This window comes from Apus apus, chromosome 20 (genome assembly GCF_020740795.1).
Source record: "Apus apus isolate bApuApu2 chromosome 20, bApuApu2.pri.cur, whole genome shotgun sequence".
NCBI lineage: Eukaryota > Metazoa > Chordata > Aves > Apodiformes > Apodidae > Apus > Apus apus.
In genome coordinates this window covers 2,660,948-2,684,699 of record NC_067301.1, presented here as the reverse complement: position 1 = coordinate 2,684,699, position 23,752 = coordinate 2,660,948, and the positions used below count along the sequence as shown (strand labels likewise).

Below are 23,752 nucleotides of genomic sequence, written 5' to 3'. Positions count from 1 at the left end.
ATCTAAAATCTCCCAATGCTAATCCAGTAGAAACTCAAACTGTCAGTTGGGTTGATACACCAAAGCTGTTAGCACAAACCTAAAGACACCAGCAGAGAAAATGAGCAGCTTTAGGATGACACACCAAGAGCCGATGGCCGCTTCGGTTACTTTCTGCAAAGCCCCCCGGCCCCAGGTTTGGGAGGATCTCTCCCTTGGGCTCTTTCCCATTCCCACCCAGCTCCCGACCCACGCGGGATCGCTGCGCCATCTCGTGGCAAACCCACGGAAACACCGAGACACTGGGCAAAGCAGGGACATCTGCTCTGGAGACTCACCCAGGTGGGAAAGAACCTTGTTGGGGCAAAGCTTTTACCAAAAAGGTTCCAAGTAAACCCCAATAAATCAGCCTCCTTTCCCTAGAAGCTCTCTGCAGTAACACAGACATGAATACTTCGAGTTCAATAGCCTCTCTTGGATGATTTTTCTGCTGAAAACATGAATTTTCTGCTTTAAGCAGTATCTGGGCAGCAAAAATAGTATCATCCTGTACACCATCTTCCCAGGACTGGGTTGCAATATAAGCCACTAATTGCAGCAAATTATTAGCAGAAATTTTAGAGACATTCAAAATATGCCTTTTGAAGCACAGGGCTTAAGATAATAATTACAAATTATAATCATGCTATTCTGGAGGAAATAATCACTTCCTGACTGCTTACAGATTTAAGGCAAGTTGGAGAATCCATGAGGTGGGCAAGAAGCATCTCATGTCCTTGGCTGTGTACAGGAAAGTTTAAAACTTGGCTAGATAGACTATAACTAATATAATACTTGGCTAGATAAGACACTGTCAACACCCCTGAGCAGTTTCAAATTCAAGAACTTGTGCAAAAGCAGTAGTTTTTTTTTCCCTTACAGAAATTTTCTAGGGTAGGGGCAGAAAAATGCCTGTCCTCACAGCAAGAATCCTGTATGACCACATGGATCCAAACACAGCAACGTGGCTCCTCTCCTCACTAAACTAGTTCCTGACTAACACAAGCATTGAAAACCCCTGAAGCAGGACAAGTGACAAAATGAAAAGCACAAAGTCTGAACAAGAGAGTGCAAAAGAACTCCAGGCATGAGAAGGGTTCTGAATAAAACACCAGCTTTATTCAGGAAAATGCACCGTTTCATAAAACACATTAGGACATATCTCAGCCCTGACAGATGTCAGTCAAGCAGAACACCTCACTTCCATAACAAACTGCTGTTGGAAACAGCTGCTTTGGAGCCACACACACAACTGGAATGCCAGCCCAAAATCAAATTCTGAAAGTCAAGACAGCCTCTGAGTAAAAGTGCTTTACACAGAACTGAAGCTATCTAGGCATGTGGATCTCAGAAGCTGCCCAGGTGTCCCAGAAGCAGCTATCCAGATGCTAAAGGAACAGCAGAAGTCCAACTCAAACAGCAATGCTGAGTTGGTAACAAGGTTCCAATCTACTTTTTTCTTCAGACACATCTTCACTGTTGGCAAAAACAGTGGAGCAGCATCTTAGAGTGGCCCCTATACATTTTGTAGGGCCTGAAACTGCACTGCAATTAGAGGGGTGAAGTTTGTGTCACGATAGAACTAATACCTCTCTGTAAAAACTGCACCGTCAAACAAAACATCTGAAAGAAGTTACTGCCTGTAGGTGTTTTCCCACAGATGTCAGGGATACCAAACTTGATGAAAAAAAGGTGGGAGATGCAGTTTTGCCATAGGTTTTGTTTTCTAGTCCATACATATCCACTTAGATTTCTCCCCAGTGATTCCTTTCCCAAGAACAGTCCCACAGAAAGGATGAAATTTGATCATGAATGTTTATTATGAACAAACAACTTTACAATGCAGTCATTTCTACTCCTCAGTACATGCTTGAAGTAACTTCAGTGACCTTGAAATCTTAGGGGGAGAAGAGTTATGACTACACACAAATCCAGGATTTTAAGAATCAAGAGAGCTTTAAAAGGCAACCACTGAGATGTCTTCTGATTCAAGCTGCCAAAACTCCCTGCCACCTGCAACAACCTTACAGAAATTTATACAACTGCAGCATCAAAGTGAAGGGCCAGACATTTGTTCCAGTATCAGAAGATGGTGAGGAGCAGCTTTTAGCTTTATTACATGAAGTAATGCACTGCTTCAGGGCATGGTAATATTTTTGCATGGCAAAGAATGGTTTCCTCCATCTAATGGCTTTGGTAACAAAAAGATCAGATCCTGCATACTGATAGAAATGCTTTTAAAAATACAAACCAATCAAACCTACACAGGAGGGAATCAATCTTCTGTTACCAAAGGCAAGGAGATGTATCAACATCTTGTAAGCCACAGATGCAAGGGTTCAGTCAGCTATTGCTCCTAGCTTTCAACAGCTAGCACCTGAAATGACTGTCTAGTCTCTCTCTGAATCCAGGGTACTAAAGAGAAACTGCAACTGGAAGTCGTGGTTTTTGTGGTGTATTTTTTTTTAATAGTCAATCTGCAGAAAAAATGCAGCATGTCCAGGGTTTTACCAAAGTTCTTTTGTTTCCAATTGTGGCACTTACTAAAAATGAGATCCACCTTCAGTTACTTGGGTGCAGCTTAAGGCCAACTTCTTGTCACAAAGTAAAATGCCTTTTATTCAGCATCTCCAGACTGGACTAGGTCTTTTACCTAGGTGAGGTACATTTCACAAAAGATGAAAACACACCACAACCAAGGTCTGCTTGCCTTTGTCTTCATTTATGTGGACAAAAGAACTTCCACAAGATAAAGATGGACAACCAATTAATTATAAGCTTCTGTCTGTAGGTGATGTCAATAAAAGGCAGTGTAAGAACACAAACGTGTGAATGATACCAAGATCTCTGAGGCAGAGCAGCCTCAGCTACAGGTCTAGATGCTTTGAGAAAAATAACACCAGTCTGACATGCCATTTGAAAATCCTGTCATTGCAGGAAAGACACAACACTCCCCCTTTCTTTCCAGCACACCCCCAGACCAACAGAACATAACTGCTTTGAGATAGGTACAACTGGTGCTTCTCTTATTACAAGAGCTGATTAAGCACATACAAGAGGTAAATTAAAAAAGTTATAAATAAGATTTGGTAGAACAACAAAATTAAAAAAAAAAATCAAATATTTATAAATAGTTTAAAATCCAGCCTCTTCCAAATTCCAACCCCACACACCCCATCTCCTCTTTCCCTTCCTTACCTCAATAAGAACTGCTTTAAGATTTCTTTAGTAGAGAGCTGTTCTGCTAATTTTGATAATTCCTACCTATTGCAGAGAATTGGTCACATTTACTGATGCTTTAAGCTGTATGGCTCATGGGTTAACAATACACTTTTGCTTACAATTCAAGACACCAAGGAGAAGCAGTGAGAAGAAATCTGAAAAGGAAAATAAAATAGTTTCAAAAAAATTCTTAGATATTTGAGGTAATATTTATCTGAGCTCTTCACAATCCTTGTAAGAAGACTATGCAGTTAGATGCAGAGCTTGTCACCTTGGACAGTTTGTTGTACATGAACTGTATGTTCTTCCCCAGATGAAGAGGCATCACTGTCAATAATCATGAAAGGCACAGAAGTTTGCCTCTGATGCAACAAAGCATTGGGGTAAAATTAAGCAGGGGGGTGGAACCAAGAAAACTCAGTTAAGAAAAAAGTAATTTCAGATTTTTGAACTATCCTAGGGGTTTTAGTGTTTATCCACAGTCCTGGGATTCCCTGAACAAACATCAATATTTCCATCATCAATCATCTGAGGGGGAACAGTGATGAACTTGTACCTAAAATTAAAAAGCTTTGAGAATCTCAGACGGATTTGAAGGGTTTGGACTTTAGTGGTGGTGGTTTTTTGAAGAGTTTAAGCAAATCTTCAAGTAAGAAAGTGGAACAAATGTTAAGGATTTACTCCAGCTTATGACACTTCAGATTTATTCAGTTGACTCTGATGAAGCTGGTTTATTATTCACCCATGTCTTTTTTATCTTCACAAGGGCTAGGGTTCCTGCATTTACCAAAGCCCCAGAAATGCAGGGAAGATTTTCTGAATACACAATCAACTCTCCATTGGTGTGTGCAGTTTTATTTTTTTTCCAACAGTGGCACCTTGTGATCAAAATTAAGTATTACAGTTTTCAGATAGAACATCTCCCAAACTGGAAACCCATAAGGGAACAAATCCAAACCAATACTGGATATTGCTATCCCCTCTAAAGACTGATTAAATGAGTTTTCTCACTATTCATTCCTAAAAGCTGACAACTGCACTTCTTGTAGCCCAAATAAAACTTTCAATTACATTGTGACAATTTAGACAACACAAGTAACACACATGGTGTTATTGTCCCACTCATCTAATCACTACTGACTAGATATGCAATGGTGTTCATTCTGTTTTAAAAAAAGAAACCAGCAATCTTCTGTAGCATCAATGTTCACATTAAGCAAACCCTTGACCAAGTCCACATGTAAATCTCTAGTCATTTCATTTCAAAATCTGCACAGACTCAACCTTAATGAAAATAAAACACGATATGCATAAATTGTGAAGTTTTAAAAAGTGTTCAATGAAGTAAAAAGCCTCGTTTGCTCAAGATCTGCAAATTTCAAATCACAGATGGAAGAACTGCTATAAAAATCAAAGCACTAGAAATGTTAGCTTCTCATAATAATGCTTTGACTTGTGAGCCACTACCAGACAGTAGTGAGGACAAGAGGATCTGCGAGCAGAACATCTTTTAGTTGTCTGACTAACCAAAGCTACTCCAAACATAACCCATGAGCCAACAAACGTTTCACCTCCAACTCGGTCAAACAATTAACTCTCCCAGTGTCAGAGTCAAGATGCCCAAAGAGTCCCCACTCATTCTGCAACTACTGCTAATTTGGTCTTGGATTTATTATCCTCATTCTTGCGCTATGCTTCTCAGTACATACTTGACTGTGTAGGCAAAGGCTGCAAAACCAACTATAACAAACAAGTTCGCCAGAGCTCCGCCTAGAAGTCCATGGTTGCGGTTGGCCTGCTGGAGACCGGGGTGATTGGCAGGTGCCAGGGGTACGTGCCCATTAAGGAGGGGTATTCCATTCTGCCCATAGTGTGCTTCCCCATCAGGGACAACATCTGGCAAAGGAAGGGATGGAGGTCTGTTACTGAGCTCTTCTTGTGCTTTCTGTTTTTGTTTCATCTCCTGGGGAAAGAGAAAAGAAAACCGAAGTGAAAGCGGTGAAGCCGTTGAGTGTTTCGAGATGTCGGAACCCCAGTTCTTACACAACTTCAGCCCAGGATATGGTACAGTCCTTCCCATTCTAGGTCATTTAAACTAAATTAATTGCATTACAGTCTCCCCAGCTTCTTTCAAAGTGACCTACTTCAGGAGTGACACTAACCATCACTTGGCCAAGTGTATTTTCAGCTCACATATATATTTTACGAAACTGCTTTTTTTCAGGAATGAGAAATTCTTGCACGTCCAGCTTGTTTTGAACACAAAAAAAATGAAGAAAGCAACCACAGAAGCTCAGAGGGATTCAGACTCTAAGTATTACATGTTAAAGAACTGCTTGGAATACAACAGCAGTGACCTATTATTGTCTTCAGTGTTTCTTGATGATGTAGGCACTGGCAAAACAGTCCTGCAGAAAGTCCCTCTGATCCTCTGGCATTCTGATAAGAAAAGGCAATTAAAACCTTCAGTTCAGATTTGCATTTGAATGAGGAAATAAAGATCTTTTTTTTTCTCCAGAAGGCTGTCTCAAAACGAGACAAAAGAGGGGAGAATGGTTTTTAAACTAGAGCTTTGTGAATACCTTTAAGAATAATAATAGATGGTTCAAACCTGAAGTTCCGTGAGCACTCGCCACTCTGCCCAGAAAGGACATTTCTGTGCATGGACAACGTTCACTTCCCTACTGGGCTCCCGTGTTTTATGACCTCAGGTTATCTCTTAACAAAAACACACATCTCTCATGCTTCAGAAAACAGCTGGAAAAAGGCTCTATTCTATCTTTACTCTTCTCTATATTCTTTGCAAAATCATGGAAAAGGACAATTTGGTGACATCTGTACAACCCAAAGCAGCCTTTCTGACAAAAGCCATTTTGTGCCTAGAATTCCAAATTACAATGAGCATCAACATTATAGTATCATCACTCCAGAGTCATTAAACAGTCCGTAACAGAGAACTGTTCCCACCCACATGGCATGTAGAAAATTAAGTCTCAAGGTCTCAAAAGCAGGCTGAAAGAACTGAATCCCTTCTCCAGGAAGTTCCAGGGAAAGAGCCAATTTGAAACATTTCTAGACAATCTTCAGGCAGCAGAAAAGTAATTCCATTTCAAGATTCAAGTTTGCAACTGTTACACACAGCAAAAGAGCCTTTTAAAAGGCTTCCAAGATTGGCAAAATTAGCTACTACCTGGGGAAAGTCCAAAACAATGAGGACTTTATAGACAATAGGACTACAGACCTGCACACAGAAGTGGAAAAACTACAGAAAACCAGATTATTGCACAAATGAATTCCCTTACCTCCACCACTTCAGGGAAGAGCTCACAGAAGACTTTATCTTTTAGGTTAAATGCTAAGCTTTGTGCTGCCAGCTGCCTTTTCTGTGGAGGAAACAAAAGTTATCAGCAGCTGCACATACATAAACCAAGTTAATACACTTTAATTCAACACCCGATTATTTCCCACAAGAACAGAGCAAAATAGCCAACTAGTTTCTAACACAACTTCATACATGTGAGTATTAATCACTACAACAAACATATCTAAAGATAAGTCATGTTCTCAAGTCTTCACTTGAGGGATCTTAAGCTTGCTAAGAAATCCTCTCCCCAACCCCACGTGACCTACAGTGACTTGATTCCTCTGCCCATCATCTGTAGTAGAAAAGAATATCTTAATTTCTCAGGTATCAAAATGCCAACTGCTGCTGCTGTTTGAGGTGATGTTCAACACCCCCATAGCTGACAAAAAGACACATGGCAGAGTCTGGAGCTTACTGTGAACTCTGATGTCTCTATGCTGCCCAGTGTGGGGCCCTTTTCCACCATAAAACTAAGAAGGCCCGTCAAGATCGTTGAGACTGACCAAGCTGGATTCCATGTATCCGGGTGGAAATCAGTGATGGAAAGACACAACCTTCAAAAAGGGGAAGACAGGCAGCATGTTTTCTTTTTGCCACTGAAATTGTTAGGTATTATACATGTTGCTAAAATGGTGTTAATTGTTTAGGTGTTAGAAGAAGATCCTTACCTTGTATTACACTTAAACCTTCCATTAGGTGTAATCATATAAATACTAGGAGGTTTAAAAGGAAATTCTCTGGGGAATATTAGTTTCCCATGATAATAGCCACCTGCATTACATAAAGAGATGAATTACTTATTTTGCATGAAGATGAAATCCTAAACTGCTACACAAAATGGGCCAAATAAAACCCATGTCTCCTTCCTCCCCCCTCTCTCACTAAAGATATCAAGCTCATAATCTCATGCCCTAAAACACAGGAATAATGGGACTGAATTTGGGGACGATTCTCTCCCACACACATAACAAACAGTACTTGATGTCAAGTCCATCATACACTTAAGGAAAACCAGCCAAAGTGGCATTTAATACAACACAAAGGGGTTGGCTTTCCAGGAACACAGGTAACTGCAAATACAAGCTTATGAAGAATCTGATTTCAAAAAAGCTCCAGAAGACAACTGTGAAATATGTGACAACCAATTAGGAAGTTACATTCCTTACTTTCTCCAGAGAAATTAGTTAAGAGAACCAACATCTCAGGTCACTGATACCATTTTTGTGGTAACAAAGCCTTCCAAAATTATCTTTGACTATCTAAAGTGAGTTTACTGCCCCCAAGACCTTCAGCAATTACTCAACAGGAATTGACCTGCCTTCAGTTTAACCTAAATGTGGGTTTGTTAGCATCCTTGGTAACAGAAAAATTACTAAGCCAGCAGTGCCACCACCTCAGTCCATCACACAATCCACAGACAGCTCTGGAACTGCACTAACAGTTTTTAGAGCTGTTCACAGGCATGCTGTCCCTCAGGGAATCACAACACAAAGTACAGGCACACTTTGCTCTATGCTTTTACCTTCATAGGGAGTCATTTCAGGTCCCCTCACAACGTAGTGCCTAAGACAGGGAAGGAAATGTAAACAGGATGAAAGGCAAGACACAGTCAGACTCCAGCTTCTCTAGGAAAAGGAAAATCAGTACAAGTTCTATAGGCCACCTCCCAAACCCAAGATTCCCATAAAATCTGTAGGATTGAGGGAGTCTGACTTGACGACCTGGAAAGTCTTGTTCCCTCCACAAGTGTGTGACGAGCTGATCCCAATTCTTACCATTCCAGGATATTGGATGGGAGGGGCTCTGCACAGATGTAAGGCACTGGATCCTTCTTAATTCGAAGGTAGTCTTGTTTCAGCCTCTGTGTTGCTGTCGTGGGTGCTCTCTTATTACTGTTGTTGCTCATCTAGTTTTGAAAAAAAAAAAAAACAGATGTAAACCCAATCTCAGCACAATCTCAACAGACCCAGAGCTGCTCTGCTGAGCACAGCTCCAGATTTCTGCAAAATCTACTTGGGAGAGGTTTTTAATCTTTTTTTAAATAAAAATTAAACAGCCATAATTTTAAGTGGCAAGAACCATGCAGAACCTTAACCAGGGAACACACTGTCAAGAGACTGGTTATTGCCACAAAGGGAAAATACTGCTTAAATACCAGTGTCAACTGCTACCATGAAAACACCCTGCACTTTAAACCCCCATGAACTCTTTAATAACCAGCCCTGTCTTCAGGCTGAACACCATCGTGCCACTGTTTCAAGGGGCTTAACTTTTTAATCCCTATTTGATTTCACTTCCCTCTTTGATTCGAATACCTATTTGCCCATGATTTACATTCCTTTGGTGTTTCTCCACATCCAGCTACTAGAGATAAGGAAAAACAAAACGACAATAACCTCACTGCTGACTTTGAGGCCAAGGGTTTTAAATTAAATCTGCCTCCTGCTCAAGAGTCAGTTGAATTTACAAAAGGGAGCTTCTGAGCCAGATTATTCTGCTCCTGAGAAACAAAGACTTCATCCAAAGTGAGACAGCTCAGTGTGAAGGAAATTCCATGCTGCTCAACCAGACAAAGAGAGTATTAGCCCTTACAATGTACCTACAGAACACACACACACACCAATTAATAGCTGCTACTTAACTCACTTTACTCTCAGAAACACAGCAAGTGACTTAGCTTTATAAACAGAGATTAAAGCAAAAACAAAAAGGAGATTTTTCCAAACAGCTTGTCTACAGAGGTAACACAATGCTCACAGTATGATACCAGCACAAAATATACGTTAAATCCCTACAACCCTTTCCATTCCTTTACTACCAACAGGTTGCTAGACACCATGTATTGAATAAATACATTTATTTCAACCCTGAGCACCAACTGTATGTGGTCAAACATCCAAATCCCTCTCGAAATAACTTGGCTATTGTCAGAATTACTGTAAGTCACTCTTTGAAACGTACAGTTTTTATTCTTGAAGGAAGTCACACCTCTTGAAATAATAAAACTGTAATTTTTTTTTTCCTGGAAAAAAAGGCAGCTTCGATTTTAAAACATAGATTAAATAATATCCTTTTAAAGTTAACACAGTCATTTGATCTGAAGCTTTGGGCTGCAAAACCACGCTGAAATACTTCACAGCACTAAGCCCAGCTACTGGGATTTTGCTACCCCTCAGAACTTTATCTGAAGGAACACTGGTATCTCCAAGGCCGAAAATAAACGGCACTTAGAGAAGCTGCGACCGCAAACGGATTTCCTCACTTAGATAATACAATTTACCCGAAGCAAGAAAACAACCCCAACGCTCTTCCAAGGCGGCCAAGCATCTGGGTGGCGGCTCCGCGCCGGAGGGGAAGGACCGAGGAAGGAGCAAGAGGACAAGCGGCAGCGCTCGGCCTACAGCAGGCCGGCTGGCCGGCACGGGCCCCGCCGGCCCGGGGAAGCGAGAGGGCAGAGGGAACGGGACCCCCAGCTGCTCCCGGCCGGGGATGGGGCAGCTCCCTGGGCAGCCTGGGCCAGGCTCTCACCACCCTCACACTCCAGAATTCCCTCCTCGTGTCTCACCTCAATCTCCCTCTTCCAGTTTTCATCCATCCCCCCTTGTCCCCTCCCTCCCTGCCCTTCTCCCAAGCCCCTCCCCAGCTTTCCTGCAGCCCCCTCAGGGCTCCCTCAGCTGCCCCAGCGCCTCAGCCCCCCGACCCGGGCCCACACTCACCTCTCCCCGCTGGAGCAGGCCGCTCCGCCGCCGGGCCGCCCCGCCTAGCCTGCAGCCGGAGGCCGAGCGAGGGAAGGAGAAAGGGAAGGAAGGAGGGAAGGAGGGAGCGTCACAGAATGAAGCGGGCAGGGCCGGGACCCCCCCCCCTTCCCCCTTCGCCTCCCGCTGCGGCGCGACCGCAGCTCCCAGCCAAGATGGCGGCCCGGCCAGGCGGGGCCGCGGCTGCCGGCAGCTTCCGGGGCGGGGCCCGCTTCCGGCGCCGCCGCGCGGGCTGCGGGGCGGGCGGGTCGCTCCGCGCGGGGCGTGTCACGTCGCGCTCGTTTTGGGGGAAAACACCCGAAAAACCGCGCATTCCAACAGCGAACCGTCAGATGGGCCGAGCGCCCAGCGCCGTTGCACTTTCCCTTCAGGGGAAGCCCCCTGAGGGCTGTGGGAGGTGGAAAGATGAAGCATTTAATTAAAAATGCAGCGTTCTGCGAAATTCCACCTGTCCTTTCCCTCGTTCCTGGCACAATACACCCGTACAGCTCACCCTGAAGTGATACTGACCTGCTCTTCTGTGCAAGACAGGGTTTAACTGCCAGCAGTCAGAAGGGCCCTTGCCCAAGGGTTTCATCGCTTCAGGGGTTGGAGCCCAGATTTTATATTGAATTGGGACACTTGGGATTTCTACTGTATTTTTCACACACAAAAAAAAAATCAGCCAGTTAAAGATTTTATCTTCAGGAGACTGAAGGAATAGCCTGTTTGTGGCTCAGGTCTCATGTTTGGGACCTTCAGCTGTCCCTGGTGCAACAAACTGCATCCCAGCTGAGAGGGAATTTGATGAGCTTCTTTCAGGGCTTTGGAAACTTGCAGCTGAGGGGATACTTGCGAAAGGCTGTTGATGCAGTTTGATTATCCAAGGTTTGATTGAATAAGTCAATCAATAAAGGAAATATGTTGGGTCCTGATTGAGAGCAACCGGCTGGGAGAGCTGGGGTGTTGAGCCTGGAGAAGAGGAGGCTCCAGGGAGAGCTTAGAGCAGCTTCCAGGGCCTGAAGGGGCTCCAGGAAAGCTGGGGAGGGGCTTGGGACAAGGGCAGGGAGGGATGGGATGAGGTGGAATGGATTAAAAGTGGGAGAGGGAGATTGAGCTTGGATATTAGGGAGAAATTCTCCAGTGGTGGTGAGAGCCTGGCCCAGGTTGCCCAGGGAAGCTGTGGCTGCCCCATCCCTGGCAGTGTTGAAGGGCAGGTTGGATGGGGCTTGGAGCAGCCTGGGCTGGTGGGAGGTGTCCCTGCCCGTGCAGGAAAGTTAGAATTAGATGATCTTTAAGGTCCCTTCCAACCCAAACCATCCCATGGCTGTATGAACTATTAACACATACACTACTTTCTCGTATATCTCTGCCGTCAGGCTAATAGTCTTCCTTTTATTACCACAGATGAAACGAAGAGACAGGAAAGGAAAGGACTGACTTGCCCACAGAGTTCACCACAGACTCAACAGGCGGGACAAGCTGCAACAAAAGGGCAGAATTTTTGGGACAAGCTGCAACAAAAGGGCAGAATTTTTCCCTGCCAGCTCCGAAAGATGGAGACGATCCGTGCGGGCGCAGCGGCCACAGCACCCCCAAGCTGGGAGCCAACAGAGGGCACTGGCAGCCCACAGGCTTTTTTAACCTCCTAGTTTTGTAGCCGAGTAGCAAAGTCTTGCCTTTCCTGTCATGGATTTGGCGGGGGGGTTCATCAACAGCAAGGAAAGGGGGGGTGGGAAGCGCGGCCGCCGCGCCAGGCCCTGTGGGCGAAACCCAAAACCACCCGCACGTTTTAAATCTCAGTTTCTCCAAAGTGGGGATTGCAAAAACATGGTGTTTTGTGGTTTTTTTTTTTCCTGGCAGAATATCTCCCTTCAGCACATCAGTCTGTTTTCAGTGGGGTGAGGCTTTATTCCTGTCCTACACGCTGGTTAATGCCAAGTGACTCTTGTCCTAAGCCCCAGAGGCAGGCGCGGTTCTGCAGCAAACAGATCTCATGTTTGGACTTCCAGAACCCCTCTGAGAAGTGATGAAGTGATGTTTGGACTTCCAGAACCCCGGTGAGAGATGTAACTCTTTATTTATTTACTTACTTACTTCAGCAGGGCATGAAATGGACAAGAAATCTTTGCTAGAAGTAGCAAAAACTGTAGAGGTGTTTAGAAAAAGCCAGTCTGAAATATCGAAGAGAGAAACCAACAAAACAAAAAAATATGTTCAGTCTGCTGAAAAAAAAAAAATAAATTAAAAGTTAATTTCATGGTGGTTTAATTCCAGATGTCTAATATTTTCTATTTTACCTCAGAATTCAATCACAAAAACAGGATCTTTCATACAGAAAGTGTTCACGTGTCCCACCTGTGGCCACATCAAAACTTTTTGAGTTAGGGAAGTTTATCAAACCTTGTTTTTGGGGGTTTTTTTTCTGTGGACTGTTTTGATTTTGGTGCCCTGAAATCCCTCAGGGAAGAATCCTTTCCTTCAAAAAAGAAGTAACAGTTGATCTGTTTTGTTTTAATGGCTTAGACTGGCTCATCCTTAGATCTAATCTCTGCTCACAGTTTAGAAATGCTTGAAGGTTTTGCAGAACAGGAGGAGCTCTATAATAAGTCATTATTGTACTTGAAGAAGCACTGTATAAACACAAGGTATTATTAAAATGCTGTATTAATCTATGTATATGTCACCCAATTAATTCCCCACAGTAACTCATGCAGCATAACACAAACCTAGTTTTATACCTTTGACCTGAGGACAATTAACCTTTTTTTCCCCTCTTTTTTTTTTTTTTTCATATTTACACTGAAATTCCTACAATGTCTAGAAATGGGAGAAACATGTGGACCTGGAGACTGTAATAAAAGCCCCAGAATGCTGAAGGGATAATTCCAGAGATCATCTCTGACATTCTCTCCAATGTTCCCCAACCCCAAAGTATTTAATGCATAAGTGTCTGGTCATTAACATTCCATTCATCTCTCTGGTATGTTATTCTCAACACTAATGATAGTGTAGAATGAGACTTCTCTCTCAGAGGAGTTTCTTCCCAGTAGTTTTCCAACATGCAAATGAATCACACTATAGAATTTCCTGGCTCTGTAAAAGATCTTTGGTGTCCTGCTACCATGTCTTAAAGGCACATTTTAGAACTAAGCTTGGGAAGTCTCTGGAAGTTCCAAATTTACCTTCTTTAATCACCAAGTGCACTAAGTAAATAAGTATATACTAAATTGGAAGGTGATTAACTCCAGGACAGAGACAACTGAGACAGTTCACTATTTCATAAAGGCTGGAGTTGGTTTTTCATGTGATATGGGCCCCTCAGCAAGGTCATGTGTGTGGCTACACGGCCTGAAGACATCTTTACATGCTTGGCAACACAGGCCTTGTGTATTATTCTTTAAAATACATAGCTTCAGCCTGCAAGAAATTTTCCTTTGAGTGTGGTCCTAAGAAAAGCATTACAAGTTTTCATGTCAGATACAATTAACAGGACTAAAAATGTGTTCTGTTTGGGAGTGCCTTCAAGGTTGGCCCTTTGCTTTAGTTCCTGCATCAGATGACAGCAGTGCTTTGTGCACTACTGCACACATGCAGTTAAATGAGTATTTTGAGGCTGACCTTGGTGGATGAAGAAATAATTTGAGAAGGAAAATGCACCCTGAGGAGCAAACGAAGGTTAATTAGCATTCAGATGTGCTCAAATGTAATCTTGTCCCATCCGTGTGGCAATGCTGTGGCTGCTGAACCTCTCTGTTTAGGTTGTCCAGAAAGACAGAGAGTGCTCAGAAGAGCAGCCATACCTCAGGGCTGCTCATCACTGAGGATGCTGATAAAATGGGAAGTTCTTGTATCCCAGGAAGACTCATCTCTACTCCATGGGCAGCTTTTTTTCTTTCCTTACCTCACAGGTTGACCATTGAACCCATTGCTGCTTCAGATGACCACCACAGGTCTGTCAGCTTAAGTAGAAAAAAAAACAACAACCCAACAGGAATCTTTGCTTTTGCCCTGAATACCCCCCAGGTTCTTTCCTGGTTTTTCAGTCTCTGTAGCCCCTGAGGTTGGAAGATCAGTCAGTTACAATGCTGTCTCTTGCTTCACACACCTGTATAATATGTTCCCTGACACGTGTCGTGGCAAGACCATTGACCTCTTGGTTTTGTTTGCTGTCTAAAGCCACTGCTCACTGGCACCATGTTAATATCCTGGAGATACAAACCCAGAGTTTCACCAGGAAGAGCTTTCAGCCTACAAACACAAGACATGCTGAAGAAATCATGGCCCAGGGAATAAATTCAGAAATGAAGTGACCTCTCATGCCTGACTACCTCCAAGAACAGGGACCCTCAGGGAACTGAAGGTGCTGGACAAGTCCTGCCTGGGAGCTTCCACCAATACCAGAAATACAACCAAAAAGCAAGCAAAAACCAGAGGGATCAGTAAAGAAGGAGGTTTGGGAGTCCACCCCAGTAGGAGAGATGTGGGTGGAGATTACCAAGCACAGTAAAGGTGAGGGTGATGTTGGATGGGAACGCAGGAGGAGAGAACAAATGGGGAAACAAAACACAAGGGCCTCAGAGCAAAGGGGACCATGGCAACCTGGATCTGAATGGGCTGGAAGAAGTCAGGCATGGGGTTGAACCTCCACACAGCCATGGGGAAGGAAAACATGAATCCTTAGGATGTTGTTAAGGAAGAATTAGCAACTGAACAATCACCTCGAAGAATTCATCCCATGAGTAACAGGTGATTTAGTGCAGGAAGCCACAGGGACTTCTTCTCTTATTGGGCAAGGGACTGAGAAACTAAATCACTGTCCCAGGGTCACATTTTCCACTGTCAGAGCTTGCATTCAAATCAAGAGATATCCTTGACCAATAATCCTTCAGAGACCTTTTTGTAAGAGTACAGGACATCATTGCTAATATCTTGGCTGGATCTAGTTCAAGTAATTATATCCTGCCCTCCTGAATTCCCTTCCAATGTCAAGTGCATGTGACATGCATCACTTCCAGGTCCAAACTATGAGCAATGTCATTTGCATTAAAACATCTTGCTGCTTTCCCATCTAAAAGAAGTTCCATTTCATTGATGGACAAAACAAGGTAGGGGGTTTTGTTTCGGTTTTCTTACCAAGTGCTGCCAAGTTATTGTGTGTTCATTTTTTGGTCTTATTTTTGGTTCTTTCTCCTGGGGGGTTTTATTGCTTTCACTGCCATCCTGGCTTTTACTGAGTGACTTGAATGTTTTGTCTCTATAATGCATGTTTGTTTTATAGTATTGCAGAAGTATAATATGTTATCTAGTAGAGCTACATTATTTTTTTGTAGAATTCCCCAATCCAGGAAACTGATCTTTATGGCTTTTTAAATGGAAACCAATATCTTGTTCATAAATAGCTTCAACATGGGTGATTACCTTGAGTTTCAGACAAGGGCTATGAGGGTTTCTGAGTCTCACTGATTCATTGTTGATCATGAGGAAATAATTCAATTGTTTTGAAGCTCCGTTTTTCTTGTTGCATAAAGAAAGGAGAGTATTATTTATCTAGCTTTAGTGGAAGCATGCACACTTAATCATTTGGTGTCACCTCTTTTGAACTCTCTGGAGCAAAGGTTCCACATCAGCAAGTGCCAGAGGTGAATCACAATCTTTGTTTTCCATAATAATTGCTGTTGTGATAATGATGAATGTTGTTCATTTATAGGCCAGATTAATATTTCCAGGCATCATACTTCTTTGTGATTTACTTCATTTTCTACTGCCTGAATTGGAGAGGCAGCAGGCAATCAGACCCAAATAGGTGACCCAAATAAAATGGCAGGCAGTTTAACCTAAGCACTGAAATCCCTGATAAACTTGCTGAAAGCAGGGCTTTTGTCCCCTTTGATTTCCTCTCCTGCCTGGCTAAGGTTGGGTGTGACCTACTTATGATGATTGACAAGGAGATAATATTACTTAGAAAATAATTTTGACACGTTTCTGAGTCAGAAAGAAGGAAGGTCATTCATCTTCCTTATTTATTCTACATGTACTAGCTAAGGAGCTCCATTTCCAGGATCCAGCTCCAGTTGCCTCTCCATCCTGTGTTTCCCAAAGGATAATTAGTACACAGCCATCAGTGCCCTCAAGTGGCCTTCTAATGACCATCAGTTTAAGATGCAAAGACAAAGAGTATGACATACCAGTATCTCCTTGCTCTTCATCACTTTCACCCAGAGCCTTTCACTGCTCCTCTTTAGTATTTGACATTTCTGTGATTACCTTGTGCTCTTTATATCCACAGTGCAGCATGCCCAGGGTGGGAATGCTATGTGAGATAGAACCTTGCCAGATGGATGTGCCTTCAAAAAGCCATCACAGTGGCTGTGGTTTCACAGAATCAAAGAATGGTTCAGGTTGGAAGGGACCTTAAAGATCATCTTTCTTTAAAGCCAGGTAATCTCTACACGAACATCTGCAGATAATCAGACATAATTTGCAATTTCATAGCAGGTTTTTATGCCCAAATTTTTTTCTCACTGGCTTAAAGGACTAATTTTGTCCTACAGGAAGATCCTGGCTGAGCTGAGCAGTGATTTGTTTTCCTCTGGTTAGACACAAAAATGAGCCTTACTGAGTGGGCTGCTTTGCTGAATGTCTTTGACAAATATGCCTCTGCCTTGACCTAGAGGAATTGTCCCCAGTGCTGACAGGAGGAGCTGAGCCTTTCAGTGAGAAAATATTTCCTTTCTAGAGCTTACTGAGCAGCACAGAGTACCTGCTAAATGGCCTGAGTTGTAAATCCTTGCTCTCCCACTCCACCTTCTTATCCTTTTTTCCCTGAATGTCCATGAAAAGGAGGAGGCAGGCACTGAATGCCACCCAGAGGGCTGGAGCAGAAGCACATGCCATCTCCTACAGCCAGATTGTGATCAGTTCAGGTGTAGATAAACAGCTCACTTATTGATGCAAGCTTTTGGAGATGCTGCAGCCTCCCAGGAAAACACAGCTTCAAAGAGGACGAGGGAAGAGGTTTGGAACTATTGATACAAATAATGCTTGGACTTTGTCTGCCAGCAGAGTCTCTAGGAAGCTTAATAATAAATATATTCCAGACAGATGATCAGAAATAAGGTAATGAGGCAGCATGATTTCCTGTGGCACCCAGGATAGCAGAATGATGCTCCATCTCTTCACACTGTATATTCATCACTATGTGTCCTAGAGAGTCTTCTCCTGAGGACTGCTCAGGACATTCTCAGGTCTGTGACAGATCAAAGGTAATCTGCTTTTTGTTCAACCCAACAGCAGAAAACTCCACCCGATTTTACCTGCTTTGTGACTTCACTATTGTGTTTAAGCACAGAGATTTGTGCAGTATCCAGTGTTCTTTGACAAAGACCTAACCATGCACAGCAGGACATGGGGGAGCAGGAAATGCCTTTAACAGAGTTTCACAGCTAATTCCTGCTGAACCATCAAAGTCAGTGTTCAGGTTTTGCAGGGAATAGAACATGAAGTTGATGTTTGCTGCCAAACCGTGCTGGAAGACTCCAGTCAAAAAAAAAAATGCCAGAGGAAATGAGGAAAATCAGGGTATTTTATGCTAAGACACTTTTAAAAACTAAGTCATACAAAATGCATGACTGTCAGGCCCTGAGTAATGAGGGAATGGCTGGTCTCAGAGAGGAGAATGTCAGAAGAAATACCAGGTAAAGGAGATAAGCCCTAATGTGATGTACATGCACTTCTGGAGGCACATGAAACACCCTGCAAGGCAAATGCAAATCACAAGTGTTGCTGATCTGTAGAGCTCTTTATGACAAATGGGTCTAGAAGTGAAAATAATCTCAAGATCTTATCCTCTTGTGCTGATGAAGTGAGAAGAAAGTCTGTTAGGTGAAGCAATTGCAGGGAGCTCACTTGATGAGGCTGAAAGCTAAAGGCCAAAACAGCCGGGACCTGGTGTAGGCAGCACCCCTTGCTGCAGAGCCCCTGCAGGGCTGTTAAATGCAGTAAGAGTTCTTTCATCTGCTTGCCTTATTCAAGAGTGAGTACTGATCATAAAATACCAGATGAGATCTAGGAATATATCTTTAAAACATTTTAAAACACTGTAGCATGACTACAACCCATCCTGTTGCAACTGCCAAGCAGTATCAAAGCAAGAGTCATCATCATGCTTACATGGCAGCTTACATCACCAAAGCTTTATACAAACACCAATTAACCCTCTCAACAATGCTGCTGAGTGTCATTATGTCAATTTCAGAGATGAAGCAACAGAGAGAGGCAGGAAGATTTGCCCAAGATTGCACAGCAAAAAGAAGAGAAAAGTTCAAGAGTTTAAGGCTTTTAAGTTGGTCTTTCTTGGTCCATGTTGTGGCAAGCACTGGCCTTGTCTGTGGGTGGAGTTTTGTACTCTTTGCCATTGCTGTTGTGGTTCTGGTGGATAAGGAACATTATATGAATTCAGGTCAGACCAGGAATATTTCACTCCACATGGGAGTATTTCTATTCTTCAACTGGCTAGTAAAGCTTTCCCAGGCATGGAGAAAAGGGAAAAACAAGTGATTAATGACAAATCTTAGGGCTTATGGACTAACTATGGTGCTTTCCATGGGAATAAGCACACTCCAAACATCAGTGCAAGCAGATCCAGAACATAGAGACATTTATGGCTGTCCCAGATCATCTTTTGCAAAGATTTTGGATGAACCAAAGCCAAGTCTCTACACAGTCCTTACATCCTAGCTTTTTGGATTCTCTTTGACATCATTTACAGGTTACAAAGTTGTGGTTTTTAAAGCCAGGGCTTTTCTTCAGCCACCATGCTTCCCTGAGGCTTGACGGGCTCTCAGAGGATTATTCCTATGCTTTTCAAAGTTTGGAATGGTTTCCAGCCCTGGAATGGTTTCCAGCACTTGCTCTGACCTTGCGATTAGCAACTCAGGCATGGAGAGTGCTGCTCTACAGGGAGGTGAAGGAATCCTGCAGAGGTCGCTGATGGAAAAAATGTAGCACAGCACTTGAATTTAACCCAAAAAGCATCCATCTCGAGAGGCATGACAGCTGACCCAGCCACTTGTCTAATAGCTGGTTTCAGTGACTGATTTGCTAATGACTGTTTTGCCCTTGCGCAGTTTGGTGCCTGTTTCTTCATCCCGAGCTGCCATCCTGCAGCACCCTTTCCTCGTGTTGACATCTGGGCTAGTTCCCAATAGGAAAGCCTGAAGTTACAGGATTGATTAACCCCAGTGAATTGCTACCAAGCGTTGGGAGTCTCTCTCCTGGGTACCAAGAGGAGCCTATTCCCAGAAGACAGGAGCCAGAAGTGGTATCTACCACTTTATCCACGAGCTTGGACAACTGCTTGGGGAGATTTGGACTTGATTTCTGGTGCAGTTATGGTACCTGAGATTTCAGGATGGTTGCATCTCGTACAACCACAGAACAAGAAGCTTTTACTGATGTTCTCCAACCTCTGTCAGCTCTAATTGCATCAGCATTCCTACAGATACCATGTCCGAGCTGGAGTAGGATTAAAAAAAATAATAATAATCCACTAGCAAAGAGGATTTCACCAGCCTGTGAATCTTGAAATTGGCTGAGGAGCTGACAGGTCTGAACAGGTAGAACAGCATCTACGAAGGCCTGTGACTAAAGAAACAAGAACAGGAAGAGAAACAAAAGAAGCAGGTGTTATCCCAGAGGGATGACAGGAGCAGCTACAGACACCTCACTCAGAAAGGTGAGTGAGTGGAAATGAATGCTGGGTCACCCTGGAAACGAGCCAGAACTTTGTTACTGAGGCTGCATTTTTAACCCTATGCGCCTCTGGTGGAGGCTCAAAGAAGAGCAGAGGTGACGTGGGGCCTCTGGGTACCAAGGGGTGTCATTAAGGAATATTTAAATGGCTGGTGACTCGCAGAATATGCATGTGCTCATTGCTGTGAGTTCTGGGGTTTGTAGGGATGTGCCAGGTAGCTTTGCCAACTCAGGCTCTGGTGGTGATAAAGCCAGAGCACCTGGGAGCTCAGCACCAGGTCAGGAGTGTTTACCCACTTCCTTGAGCAGGTTTGGCAGCCCTTGCAGCTACTGGCAATGGCAAGATCCAATCCAGTGCAAAAGAGACCCCGAGGGACACCAGTGCTGTCCTTTCTACAGGCAGAACTCACTGTGCTTTCAAGATACAGATCCCCTGAGCTGTGGCTCAAAAGTCAGAGCAGTGAATGGTGGGATTCCCAGAGGGAAGTTTGGTGCACAAAGCTTCAACACAAAAGAGATCCCAGGAGGAGAGGAAACCACCTGAAAATCAGAATCCATTCAGCAACATTTGTGGCAGGATCAAAAGGAGACATTAAGCAATGTTTGAAAGCTCTCCAGGGCAGGGATTGCATTTGTTCTGCCTCTCACATAGGATTGAACAAGCTGTCAAGCACCTTCCATAACACCTCTGAGCACGCTCCTTCCTCCAGGAGTACAGCAGAGAAACCATTCTCTGTTGGAAAGATAACAAAGTCGTTCTGGCTAGTAAGGTGTGGGGAAAAAAAATACAGGAGGCAGAGCCTGCTCTGTGCCAGTTCAGGCCCATAGACAGCACAGCCAAGCAATACATGCAAAGAGAAAACACTGGGAGTTTCCTTCTGCTATAGTTGCCCACAGAAGTTTGCCTGCCTTGAAGTGGGAGGAGGAATAGACTGGCTTATCCAGTGGCCATGAAGAAAGCACCGTGAGGGAGTTTCCACAAAACCAGAGGAGACAATTTGCACTGAGTTTGGAGAGAAGGAAAACTGGGCTGGTGTGCTGTGTCCTGTGAAACGAGAGAAAAATGTGGGGAGATGGTTTGACAGAGTAACCTGGAGCATTCCAGGAGGAGTAAACGCCATTCATGAAGGAACAAGTGACGTGAGTAAAGCCAGACTTGCTAAAAATCAAGATTAAACTGTAGATCTAGAAAGCCTGATGAAGGCAGGAGGGTGCAGGATCTGCTCCATATCCCCTCCACTGCTGGAGGGAGTGGATGCCAAAAGCTGCTTTTCACAGCTCACAAACTGAAGAAGAATATAGAGGGGGGAGTCTCTGGAAAACACAGGCAAGTTTAGGAATAATAGAGAGTAAGAAACACTTAAGTGTGAGAGAGCACAATCATATGAAACAAATGCAGCAAGGGAGAAAGTGAGTAACTGAAAGACAGTTTGTGTGGTTAGTGGACAGCAAATTGCAGTGAAGTTTACAGGATGGTGTGGCAGCAGGGAAAGCTGCTGGAAGTGTGTGTGGGGGGAGGATTTTGTTGTCATTTTAATTTACTAATTTGTTTTGGGCCTCTCAGTGCAAAAAACTTTCTGCTAATTGGAAAAACCTTCATGAATGGGGAACTCAAGTGTCCTCTCTTTTTCCTGTGCTAGTCAAAGAGAATGTGATTGTGCATGATTAGGAAAAGCAATCCTATCTGTCTGGTCAGATTCACCTCACTGCAATTCTGTGTTCTGACAAGAAGTCCAGACAGTGTGGCACCTCTTGTTTTGGACATTTCAAATGAAATTGCACCAAATATTAATATTTGAGCTCTAGACGACTAGTCAGGCACAGCAAGAGGTCATCACTAATCCTCTCCAGTTTAATCTGTGACTGTTTCCCTCAAACCTGGAACAGCAGCAAATGTAAGAAGAGGCAGACACATGGACTGATCTACGTGCTGAACATTGTGCTGTGCATCTGCTTAGTGTCTTAGAGCAACCAAAGTCAGTGCTTTGAGAGAGGTTTGCTCTATAGAGAGCAAAGCTTTTTCTCACATGCACCAGCTGTAGGGAAATATTCATGGATTTAAAAAAAAACAATTGACTGGTAGATCTCCCTGAGTGCCTGAGTGCATTCCACAAGGAACATCAATTCACTGATTAACTCTTGTGCCTGTGTGAAGTAGCTGAAGTCTCCTCTCTCTGCCTGCAGGATACTCTTTGTGCCTCCCTCCTCTCACTGCAGCAGGTTGCCCAGGGAAGCTGTGGCTGCCCCATCCCTGGCAGTGTTGAAGGGCAGGTTGGATGGGGCTTGGAACAACCTGGGCTGGTGGGAGGTGTCCCTGCCCATGCAGGGGGTTGGAATTAGATGGTCTTTAAGGTCCCTTCCAGCCCAAACCAGGCTGTGATTCTATGATTCTACTCTGAGCTGGTGCTGATACTGAGGCACCTCCTGAAAGGCAGGTCAGTACTGCCATGGTTTTCATTGTGGTTCAGCAGCCTGTCAAGGGGGTGAGAACTGTTACCATCCATGCTGAGGGGGTGCAATAACCACAGCTGAGCAGAGCCAGGGGCCAAGAGCTTGGACAGTTCCTTGGTATGTGGCAGCAATGTGAAAGCTGCAAAGCTTTTAAATATTCCTTTGATGTTGTTTACCTGTACTCTCTTGTCAGCTAAATGGGATGTGATTCCATTAAGCCCAAGTGGGGAACAAACTCCAGTTCAGGGATAGAGATTTGAAAACTGCCATTTGTGCTGTTGTGCAGGCATGCAATCCACTTACTCCTGCCCTCCCCTACAAGCACCAAGAAACATTCTCTGCCCCACTGAAAATAATCATAGCACAGCCTTTTTGCAACCCTAAACGACTTTCTCATTAATGTTATCTCCATAATCTGCTTCTGCATTTTGAAAGAAACACCAACTTACCTCTTCAGCAGTGAGAGAGTTGTCCTCCCCTCTCCTCCCAGTTGATACAGGGTGAGAGTTGAGCAAGTGCAAACACAAATGGTATCTTGCTTGAGGGACAGCATTGTCTGCATATCCAGTTCTTCTCCATTTCCTGCAGGAAAAATTCATGGCTGGCTCAGGAGGTAATGTTCTGAGGTGTTGCCAGAGAATCTCTACTCTGCAGCCATAATGAAGCAACAGAATTTGTCTTGTCTGTGTTCATTGTGCAATGATTTCATTGTCAAGGATTTATTGTTGCCATTTTCTATTGCACAATATAAAAATTAAGAGAGAGAGAAGGGTGGGGGACAAATAATGGACGTGACAGGATTAAATTTTCAGTGTTCTGGTTTTTTTTTAATGGGAATTTCCTACTTACCTCTTCACTCATCAGTGACAAGTGGCTCTGCTGTAGCTGTTCATTCAAGAGCCAGTTGGAATGGTTTTAATCAGGACTTTATTTTCTACACTCCAAAATTCTAGCTTTTTTTAAAAAAATTAAAATATTTTCCAAATATTTGTGGCATTTCCTTATAATAGCCAAGACAAATAGGGGCAAAACACATTAGTATCAGCTGTTCAATGGGATTTTCACCTTTTAGAATGATTGCTTTAAAAACTGAAATGAACTTTCTACATCTTTTGGTTTTCTAACACAAAATCCAAAGCCCAAAGCACTTGTTAAAAACAAAGCAAGATTGAAATCAGACAAAATCAGAAGGGGAGGTTTTCCTTGATCT

At 43.5% G+C, this 23,752-nt stretch overlaps 1 protein-coding gene across 1 annotated transcript; it reads right to left on the bottom strand.

The window, feature by feature from the left end:
• Positions 1-1,814: 1,814 nt before the first annotated feature.
• Positions 1,815-10,535, bottom strand: UBE2J2 (ubiquitin conjugating enzyme E2 J2). Its single transcript, XM_051637180.1, has 7 exons — positions 10,321-10,535; positions 8,380-8,510; positions 8,127-8,167; positions 7,273-7,375; positions 7,020-7,158; positions 6,543-6,623; positions 1,815-5,203 (listed from the first exon to the last, which is right to left on the bottom strand). The coding sequence occupies exons 2-7, from the start codon at positions 8,508-8,510 to the stop codon at positions 4,919-4,921; spliced, it is 780 nt and encodes a 259-aa protein (XP_051493140.1). The 5' UTR covers positions 10,321-10,535; the 3' UTR covers positions 1,815-4,918.
• Positions 10,536-23,752: the final 13,217 nt, after the last annotated feature.